Genomic DNA, 11,362 nt, shown 5'->3' on the forward strand with positions numbered 1-11,362 from the left:
GAGGAGGGTCTCACAGGACATTCCCAGCCAGTGGGACCATGAGCTGGCCCCTCCCCACAACAAGTACCATGTGGCAGAGAAGCCTAAGCACGTCCCTAATCCTCTACTTCCCTCCTGGAAGGGGCGCAAAAGAAGGAAACAATGAGGAGAGACGTTAACGTTCATAAAAACATGGTCAAAGTGCTCAAGGCAGCATAAGGGTGGGTGTGATTTTGCCCCATGCGCTGACTCCCACAGGAGGGGTGGGCACGGAGCCGCGAGCCCCGAGGCGGCCTTCGCGCGCCGTCTCCCGGCAACTTGGGAACGCGCGCGGCCAACGCACAAAGCTCGCCTCGCCTCTGGCCCAGGCGCGCCAGCGAAGGGAGTCAGTCTCTCAGAGAGCCTTGGGCTCCGCTCGCCCGGCAGATCTCGCCGATCGCCCGCATGGGAAATTTTCTCAGCAAGCTACGCCCCCCGCAGCTCGGCCCCGCCCCGGAGGCCGGGAGCCGCCCACCCGCCCGCCCCGCCCCGCCGGCTCCCGCGGCCCATCGCTATCCCGTTCACCCCTCAGTCCCCACTCCTTTCCTCCGATCCCCTTGGAGGCCTTCCTGCTGGTAAGATACGCTGACCCTCCCCAGACCGAGGACTCGACTTCGTTTTTTTGTTTTTTCTTTTTATTCTGTTTTATTAAGGTATTACTGATATACACTCCTAGGAAGGTTTCACATGAAAAAACAATGTGGTTACTACATTCACCGCTGTTATCGTGTCCCCGCCAAACCCCATTGCAGTCACTGCCCATCACCGTAGTAAGATGCCAGAGTCACTATTTGCCGTCTTTGTACTAAACTGTCTTCCCCCTGATCCCCCCCACGCCGTGTGTGCCCATCAGAATACCCCTGAATCCCCTTCTCCCTCCCTCCCACACCCCTCCCCTTTGGTGATTGCCAGTCCCTTCTTGGGAGTCTGAGAGTCTGTGTTGTTGCGTTCCTTCAGTTTTGCTTCGTGTTATACTCCACAAAGGAGGGAAAGCGTTTGGTACTTGTCTTTCTCCGCCTGGCTTATTTCACTGAGCATAATATCCTTCAGCTCCTCCCATGTTGCTGCAAATTGTAGAATCTGTTTGTTTCTTATGGCTGAGTAGTATTCCATTGTGCACATGTACCAACTCTTCTCTATCCATTCATCTCCTGATGGACACTTAGGTGGCTTCTGTATTCTAGCTATTGCAAATAGTGCTGAAATAAACATAGGGGTGCATATGTCGTTTTCAATCTGAGAATTCTATTCTTTGGGTAAATTCCTAGGAGTGGAATTCCTGGGTCAAATGCTATTTCTATTCTTTGAGGAACCTCCATATTGCTTTCCACAATGGTTAAAATAGCTTACATTCCCATCAGCAGTGTAGGAGGGTTCCCCTTTCTCCACATCCTCACCAGCATTTGTTGTTCTTAGTCTTCTCATACTGGCCATCCTTACTGGTGTGAGGTGATATCTCATTGTGGTTTTTACTTGCATTTCCCTGATGATTAGTGATGTGGAGCATCTTTTCATGTGCTTGTTCACCATCTGAATTTCTTCTTTGAAAAGTGGTCTGTTCATATCCTCTGCCCATTTGTTCATCAGGTTATTTGCTTCTTGGGTATTAAAGCATGTGAGTTCTTTATATATTTTGGTTCATAACCCCTTCTCGGATATGTCATTTACGAATATATTCTATACTATAGGATGCCTTTTTGTTCTGTTGATGGTGTCCTTTGCTGCACAGAAGCTTTTAAGTTTGATGTACTCCCATGTGTTCATTTTTGCTTCTGTTTCCCTTGCTCGAGGAGATGCATTCAGTAAAAAGTTGCTCATGATTATATTCAGAATATTTTTGCCTATGTTATTTTCTAGCAGTTTCATTGTTTCATGACTTACATTCAGGTCTTTGATCCATTTTGAGTTTACTTTTGTGTATGGGGATACACAATAATCCAGTTTCATTCACCTGCATGTAGCTGTCCAGTTTTGTCAACACCAGTTGTTGAAGAGGCTGCTATTTCCCCATTGTATGTCCATGGCTCCTTTATCATATATTAATTGACCATATATGCTTGGGTTTATATCTGGGCTCTCTAGTCTTTTCCACTGATCTACGGGTCTGTTCTTGTGCCAGTACCAAATTGTCTTGATTACTGTGGCTTTGTAGTAGAGCTTGAAGCCGGGGAGCATAATCCACCTGCTTTCTTCTTCCTTCTCAGGATTGCTTTGGCTATTCGGAGTGGAGGACTTGACTTTGAAATCCTTTTTTCTTCTTAAGTCCTAAGTGGGTTTGTGTGTCTCACATGCCTCTCAACACCCAAAAAACAAGGTGTTTGACCTCTTTAAGCACCTTGGTGTGTATCAGCCATGTCCTGCCTTCCTTTAGCCTTTGCTATGAGATGTGCTGCCAGAACTGTTCCCTTCCTTCAGTTCTTAAAGCTCTTAGCTTTAATACAGTATGGGTTTAGCAGAATACTTGGTAAATCACTTAAAATATCCCTACTTCAGGTGAAAATATCGTCTGTCTTTAAAGCATAGTACTATAATAGGTTTTGCTACTTTATTTCTTTGGGCCAATACATTGTATCAGCGGAGCTCAAAGAGGTGTACCCAGGAAACCTCCTTGATGGATATCACTTGGGATAAAGATGATTAGATTAAAAGACTTGAGTTTTCATTTGGTCCCAGGAGCTGAGTGATAACAACAAAATTCAAAACGTGGGTGGCAGCACTAGATCCTTGATAAGTACATCTATTTGAAAAGGTGAACATTCAGGTTTTTAAAACATTTGACTTTGGGTGTGTATTTCTGATGACTTAGCATAAAAGATTGAAGGATTCTTGTGGAGGTCAGAGAGAAAATTACTATTATTTTGGTCCAAACAGGTTTCTCATGTTCTCCAGGTTGGTAATTTTTCTAGACCCCAGTGAGCCTATAACTGAGGGCTCTGTATTATCTTTCCCATAATTGGAATAAACAGTGATTATGTGCACCATGCACAGGCCCTTATGTGTAATATGTGAAGTTCTTCTCTTACAGACTGAACTAAATGAGAGCACTGGGGGATGTGTGTAGTTGGGTCACTAAAGTGTTTTTTGGTCTTTAATTTATGGGTGGGGGGATATTAAATTTGTGATTGAAGTGCTTTGGGGAGAAGTTAGCAAATAATCAGTACACCTCAATAGTTCAAAAGGTCTTGAAGCATTTTTATACTTTTCTTATTAGTTTAGGACAGGCCTATAATAAATTTACCTTCCTGAATCTTTGAGATTTGAAGCAATCTTTTCTCGTCTACCATGAACCTATGTTCCATAGAAAGAGTGTAAGATCTCAGGAATATGAGTGTATGCTTTAAAGAGAAAGTCATATCATCTAACTGAGGGTTTGTGATTTGTCACAGGTACCAAGACAGCAGTGTGAGGTCAGCTTTTACGCCCGTGCTGACCAAAGGAGTCCGTACTCCTTTTGTGCCTAAGTAAGTGAGAATCCATCTGGGTGGGATTTCCTATTTGAAAAAAGGTCATTATCAGAGTTATTGTCCAGTAAATTTTCCTCTTTCAAATCAGAGAGGAACATTTTGATGAACTAGCCACAATAACTACTTTGTCTAAGTCCTTTTACTATTTTTCATTAATATGCATAAAATATGCTAAGGCTAAGAGGGTTTGTAGATACATTGAATAACCAAGTATGTAACAAAAAGATCACAAGGTTTGTGCAACGGATAACATGCAACAGTACAAAATTTAAGAAAAATGTCAGATTTCTGCAGTTGAGCTTCATTATACTTGAGGGAGAATTGGCTGGGAGAGAAAGAGGCTGCAAATGTGCGTGAAAAGACTTGGGGTAACTTACATCTTTAATTTGGGTCAGCACAGTGTCACGGCTGCCAAGAAAGCTTAACGTGCTCCTACTCTGTGCTGATAGAAGAACAAAGACGGGGAGGAGGCCGGTCAGTGGTAGTGCTGAATGCCTTAGTCCCGTGGTCCATGGAGCACGGTTGGTGGGCTGTGCTGCCCTGCAAGACGAGGCAGACACAGACCGAAATTCACTGTGAGAGAGGGAAGCAGCGCAAGATGTCCCGGGGTGGCGGTGGCGGGCAAGGGGCTTCCAAAGGTACGTAAGTACTGGCCCAGAGGAGAAAAACCTGAGGGGCGCAAGGAAGTGAGGGAGGGAAGGACAATGGTCTGCCAGAGTCTGAAGGGCTATCACAGGAAAGGAGGACAATTGGCCTGGTTTGGCTCCAGATGGGATCCACAGGTGAAGTAGGTGAAGGGGGAAGTATGTTTCCATCCAGTGTAGGAATAAACTGGCCTCTGGTTGGCATTCATCAGCCAGGAGATAGTGAGCTGTCTGTGCTGTCACAAAGGTTGAATGACTAGTTCACAGGAAAGATGTTTAGGAAATTTCTGTTTCAGTTTGAATCTTAGAAAAAGTGGTTGGTTCCTCCTAATTTTTTTTAACAGCTTTATTGAGGTACAATGGACATAAAATACTGTGCCTCTTTAAAGTGTACAATCTGATAAATTTTGATACGTATCCTTATCAGAATTATTGTCCTATACATTTTCCTCTTTGAAATCAGAGAGGAACATTTTGAGGAACTTGCCACAATAACTATTTTGTCTAATTTCACACCCATGAAACCATCAGCACAGTCAAGATAATGAACATCATCATTCCTGCCAGAAGTTTCCCCGTGCCCCTTGATGAAGCCTTAAAACCTCCCTCTCACCCTGCCTCTGTTGCCAGGCATCCCTTGATCCCCATTCTGTCACTATAGATTTGTGTGCGTTTCCTAGACTACACATAAGTAGAATGACACGTTTAATTTTTTAAATACTTAGCTTTCCCTTTCTGACTTTGTGAGACAGGTTTAGCTGAATTAATAGTAAAATTAACAACATTATCCTTTTTCATTACATTAGAATGATTTTGTGACCATGGGATAAAGCCCTAAAACAATGTTGTTGCCTTTCAGTAGCACATCTGTGTTTTTCCCTTTCATTTCCCTTTTAGGCCTGGGCCTCTGAAGAGTGGCCTCAATGTCCAGAGCTCAGATGGCCACCTAAATAAGAGATTCCGCCCCTACAAACGTGGCATCCCTATGTCTGGTCGCAGTCACAATGCCATTCCCAGCGACTACAGCTCGACTGGAGGGGTGTCTCAGGTACATTCACCCGGTGGTGTGGAAGAAGTGGGTTCTTTGCATTTATTAGTTGATTATGCAGAGTTTACTAGCCGCCTTCTGTCAGATGCTGAGATCACCTCTAAGGTAACAGCAGTACCAACCCTTGAATGATCGCTATAGACCAGTGGAACAAACTAGAAAGCCCAGAATGCTTATGTGGAAACCTGAATACAAGACACAGCCATTATTATAGATAAATGGACAAAGGATGAATAATTCAAAAAATGGTACTAATTTGATTAAAAAGGCAGATTGAGTCTGGATTGCATTGGGTCATAAATTAATCCTATAGGCACTGGGAATTTAATGAAAGTTTTTAAAATAAGTGGTTATAATTCTTTTTAGAAAGGATGTAGTGTAGACCGGAGAACAGATCAAGTTTTGCTACCAGAATGACTTGGGTTCAAATCTTGGCTTTGGCACTTAGTAGCTATAGATTCTTGGCAGGTAAATGACTCAAACTCTCTTTTTCTCATCTCTAAAGGACTGTTGTAAAGATTGAAGGTAATGTTTGAAAAGCACCCATTACAGTGCTTGTCAGTAAGTGGGCACCCAATATATAGGAGCTTGAAAAAAATAATGCATGTGTGGAGGAGGTTTTTGAGAGGAGAAAGAACTTGACATAAGTTTTCATCCATACAGAGGGCTCTTAGAGTAATATAAATGACATGTTAATGATAAATGACAAATATAGGAGATGAAGGCCCAGCCAGGCAGTTATGGCAATGCAGAGGACAATAGTATGAAGTCTTTATTCTGCACTAGGCCCTCTGATGAGCACTGTACATACATTTCCTCAATCACTGATCACAACAGACCTATGAGATACACAGTCATTGCTCCTCCTTACAATTTCACATCAAATGTCCTACATACACAAAAGGAAGGGAAAATATCATAATGAACCTCCATGTAGCTCCAGCAGTTAACTGTTTTATCAGTCCTGTTCGATCATTACCCCCACCCGACATTGGTTTTGCTCTTGTGTTTTAAAGTACAAACATGTTGTTTCACCTGTAGGTACTTCGGTGTACTTTTTTAACTTTTTGAACATTAATCACCACAATACCTTTATTCCTCTGAATAATTATGACTTAATGTTAGTTATTATCACTCCAATTTGCCCTTATTACCCTGTCTTATTATAGTTACTTTGAATCAGGGACCAAAAATCAACTCACTGTATTTGGTTCACATGTCTCTTATACTCTTTTTTTTTTTTTTTTTTGAGCATTCAAGGTATGTAATCAATATATGTAACAAAAAATCTGAAGGTAAGACTGTACACTTATGGAAATAATGATTCTGACCTACTTCATAAGGTAGTTGTGAGGTAGTACATATAAAGTGTTCAAGACTTTACACTGTCCATAGTAAACATTCAAGAAGTGCCACCTATTACTATTATTTTAAATAAGTACAGTCATTTAATTTCAGGGAACTTAATTCACACTCAGAGCTTCAGACTTAACATTATACAGTGCTATGTATGGTGGCCTAACAAGCAGGCAGGGTAACAATATTCTTAAACTTTTCAACAGGTTGTTTTATATTTTTCAGATGTACCCTTTTTGGCTTTTAATCTAATTATAATGCTTTGAAATTATGCATGTTTTCACATAGTGTAACTTCAGTCTTGAGCAATAGTTATGTTTAAATTATTATGATGTACTTTTGTATCACAACAAAATTACATTGTCCTCATGGGATTGAATTTCAGTCATAGAGAAAATGAAGGACTCATAATTGTAAATTATCTTCACTTTAATCAGTAGCATAATGTACACTATCATTTTATTTAAAAGGTTATTCATTGAAAATCATGAGGTATTTATTGTATAGATGCCTTTAAACTTGGGTTTTAAATATAGGTTTTGTTTTTTCTTATTCTAGAAATGTTCGTTAGTTTATGTTAATGTGAATTAATTGGAAATGGCGGTCACCTGGGGGAAAATGCAGACCTAAATGTAGGCTCGTCTCTGGGCTTCTCTTCTCTGTCTTGTCTCCGCAGTGTCTCACTGCTTTAGCAGCTCTTTCACACTGCCATGCCTCCAAACAGATGTGCTCTTCATCTTCCTCAGCATTTGCTGCTTGCCCTCAGCAGGTGGTTGGTGTGGAACACTGTACTAGGCCTTTGCCACATTTTGTTGTAAAGTTCCCATTACCAGTGGAGCCTGCGGCCTACTGCAAGATGTACACTCACTGACACTGACATTTTTTGGATATTCTGTTGTGAGTAGTTAGCAGCCCCCTATAGATGTGCGATGTTTGAAAATGTAAATTCTCAGAAGCAGGTCTCAGGAAGCAGAGACTATATATGAACCTTCTTTACACGATGCCTCACGGGAAGAACGGGCGGTGAATAGTGAATACAGTGCGATCAGCCCAGATGGCAGCCCTCATGTTTGGAGTGGTAGCATAGCTACTTGACTTAATTTGATTTTTCCAGAGGAACACTCGTAAACACCCAAATCTAAGCTGTGCAAATTAGAAGTTCTAGCTTTGCCATTGTAAATCATTACCAGCATTAAACTGGTACTGATTATGTAAATTAGTACCAGCATCAAACTGGTACTAATTATGTAACAGAGAAGGTGAACAGTCCTCTGACCTCTCTGTGTGTGGCATTGGTGTCTCCATTTGTCTTAACAGGACATACTGTTTTCCAAAGCAGAAGTATTTACAATGGCCTTAAATTGTCAAACCTCAAGCTTGCGTTTCTAACTTCTTATCCCTTTATATATACCCCATAATTAAGGCAAATCAAAATGGCTCCTAAGAGCTCCTAATACTGATACTTCCCTGCTTTCTTGCCTTTCCTTGTTCTGTTCTCTGTCCAGAATGACTACCCATCCCACTGCAAGCCTATAAAGTTTGTCTGTCTAAAAGTGTTCTTTTTTTTAAGTTACATCATGAAGGACCATCTCAAATACCACCTTCATCCACTGATTCTTCTAACTGAACTCTGCATAATCTCTTCTTAGGCTCCGGGCCAGAGACCTTCTTTATCTTTGGTTGCTGTCATCATTTTGTGTCCTGTCCTGTCTCTTCCAGATTGTAAATTTCTTGATGATGGAACCGCCATACTTATCTTCAGATTCTTTGTAGAGTTTGAAGGTATAGTTTGAATCCTTATGAAGCAGGAACTAGGCAAATAAAAATGGAATTCCAATGCAGAACTAACTGCCAGAGACATAGACTGTTTTTATGAGTAGCCTTGTTGCGCATTCCTTGCCCACTTTAGATTTGACACGTTCATTATATTCATATGGAACTGCGAGACTCCATTTTTACATGGTACGGATATTAATTCATCAGTTTAATGAAAAAGACCTGCCTTTTAATGTTGCTTATGGTTTTGTTTTTGTTTTGGGGTGTTTTGGTTTCCTATTTTCTTTATAGTTTATGGAAACATTAGTATGGTTGAAAATTCAAATGGCACAAAGGGTGTACAGTAAAGTCTCTTTCCCATGTGACAATATTTTTATACAGAAAGGTTCCTAGTTTTATGTAACAGTCTGTCAGCTTTCTGTCTTCTCTCTCTGGTACAGTCTCTCCCTACCCAACCTGATCTAGCAGCTTGTCTGTTTTGTTATAGTCCTTTTGTTTCTTACACTTCCAAATGTAAATCTTTTATCACGTCTGTGTTGTGTGTGCATGCACAGTCTATGAGGTAAAGAGAAAACACTTTTCCCCTAATTGTTGAACTGGATTATCCTGAACCCTGGCTAGTCACGGATGGATGGCTGTATGGATAATTATCATGGGACAGTAAATACCATAGATGTTGCAAAAGTCGCAAGTGTCACAATAGCATATTTTTAATACTTAATAAAATAAAACTGAAAATTTAATGAAAGCAAGACCAAACTAGCTTCCTGGTTTATTTTCTGAGTTCCTGAGTTTCCCTTTATCATGTCCATGGACTAATACAGTGACCTAGGATGCATCAGAGCTCGCCCTCAGCCACTACTGAGCATGACGTTCCGCTCTCCAGGATACGCAGAGAGCACGCTCATTCCTCTGCCATTTATTAGCATTCCATTACTTTTTCCGACTTCATTCCCCATAGTTAATACTGGCAATTAACTCACTTTTCAGAAGCCCCTCTTCACAAAGAAATGTTTTTTAGTCACTTGGAGAGGAGACTTTATATACAGTGATGGGTTAGAGCCACAGAATTATGCTGAAGGTCAGCTCCTAAGTTATTACATAGGGTCAGTCACGTGACTTGTGTTTGGCTTTTAGCTCCGTAAGAGAAGAGGTTCCGGTGCCTCATCCTTCTCCATCCCCACCTCGTGCTACATGAAGACAATAGAGAGGCCAGCAAAGAAAATGAGGTAATTGCTGATTTGCTCTGTGGATTAATGAGAGGGTAGGAAAGGAGGGAATTCACTTGGCTCTCAGGCTTTCTGAGACTCCAATTTGGAGAATCAAAGCACTTCACATCCAAAGGACAGCGACGGTGCCTCCCTGAATCGCTCTGTCTCTTGCAGTCGTCACATACTGACCACACCGGCCTCTGCTCCCCCTCATCTTCAGTGTGAGGGGCTGGGGTGTAAGAGGAAGGGCCGCACGGGACAGAGTGAACAGAGTGACTGATGGGAGTGGGCAGCAGGCTTCACATTCTAGACCCCAGCTGACCCTCTAGGAGCCCGACTAGAATGCTGCTTTCTTAGAGAGAGAGCTGTGACTAGAACTCTCAGAAATTTGGCAGGATGTATGTAAGGTTCTGGAGATTGTTTTGTGCTTGTTTTAAGACAAAGGTGTCTCTGTGGCTTCTCTCAACTGCCTCCCTTCATTTCTTTAGGAATTCTCTTTGATTTATTTTATTTGTTGTCTTGACACACTGAGATCTTACTCATGGTTGTTCTAGACTTTGGCCAGTTGGTAGTTAGGAGGGTGTAAGACGTTATCCAGCACTTTTCTAAACTTAATTGTGCCTCTTCCTCCTACAGAGAAGAGGAGCTTCCTCCTAACTCTGGCTCCTCAGCTCCCTTGGGAAGTGACACGCAGTCCCAGGGAGAACAGGGTAAGATGACGAACGCATGGCATGTGTTGGCGGTAGTGTGTATGGAGGGCGCATGGACTACAACCCACCAGAAACATGTACTAAGCGTTGATTTGTGTGGGGCCTGGTAGTTACAGAGATAGATGTTCCTCACCTTCGGGCTTTATGGTCTGGTAAGGGAGAAAGGTGGCCCAGACTCATATAGCATAACCCAGGCCACATGGGGGGTTCAGGGTAAGGTAAGCCTAGGTGGGGTAATCTGCGCAGTCCAGGCAATTTCTGTCCAGTAAGCAACCATGTGCACGCATTTGGAGCAATTACCACCTCATGGCTTCTTGACTGTTAGAAATAATCTTGCCAACACCATCCAAGAACCCACACCATGGAAGATAGAATCTCAGAGACACCTAGTGAAAGTTCAGTATTAAAAACTAGGCTGGCAAGACAAAGAGAAGAGGAAGAAAGTAAGTCTGATATTTTATTTGCAGCTACAACCACATCTGGGAAGGCCAACTCCAGGGATTCTCCACCCAGCAGCACCCGGCCACGCAAACGCAAATTCCAACTGGTGCCCTCCAGGCGAGGGATCCCGCTTATCTTGGTATGGTCTGTCCACCCGCCCCTGCCCACCCCAGCCTGGCTCCCCTGAGTCCCAGGAATGGAAGGGTCAGTGCAGGTTTCTTTCACTGCCTTCTGACTGGCTCGGCTTCTCCTTTTCCTCTTGGTAGCCTGAAACACCCATCCTCGGCTATCCCATCACAGTCGAGGATTATGAGCAAGTTCAGACTGACTGGGTGAAGACCATCTTCGAGGATAAGACTGGTGAGGAATACGGGTTAATTTCACACCCCAGAGATGGTTCCCTTTGGTTTTATTTTGGTCTTTCTCCACTGAGAAATCCAGCTCTTGGGTTCTCAGTGGACTCCGAGCACAGTGAGCACTGACGTTGAGATGAAGCATTTCTACACGAGTTCCCCTGAGTCCCTGAGCCTCCCCGTGCCCTGCGAGGCCCCTGGAAAGAATTCTCCCACCAGGGAGGACAAGCCTTTCTTTCTTTCTTCCTTGGAAACTGCCCCAAACTCGGAGAGTGCGAACCCTCCTGGCCCTCCACCTTCTAATCTCATCCTGCCTGCTGCAGGGACTGCTGCTTCCTCAG

At 42.8% G+C, this 11,362-nt stretch overlaps 1 protein-coding gene across 1 annotated transcript; it reads left to right on the forward strand.

Moving 5' to 3' along the window:
• Positions 1–3,091: 3,091 nt before the first annotated feature.
• Positions 3,092–11,150, forward strand: LOC130683992 (nuclear envelope pore membrane protein POM 121C-like). Its single transcript, XM_057503284.1, has 6 exons — positions 3,092–3,479; positions 5,024–5,174; positions 9,444–9,535; positions 10,154–10,227; positions 10,695–10,807; positions 10,935–11,150. The coding sequence occupies exons 2-6, from the start codon at positions 5,112–5,114 to the stop codon at positions 11,148–11,150; spliced, it is 558 nt and encodes a 185-aa protein (XP_057359267.1). The 5' UTR covers positions 3,092–3,479; positions 5,024–5,111.
• The last annotated feature ends 212 nt before the right edge of the window (positions 11,151–11,362 follow it).

The sequence above is a fragment of the Manis pentadactyla genome, chromosome 5 (genome assembly GCF_030020395.1).
Source record: "Manis pentadactyla isolate mManPen7 chromosome 5, mManPen7.hap1, whole genome shotgun sequence".
Classification (NCBI taxonomy): Eukaryota; Metazoa; Chordata; class Mammalia; order Pholidota; family Manidae; genus Manis; species Manis pentadactyla.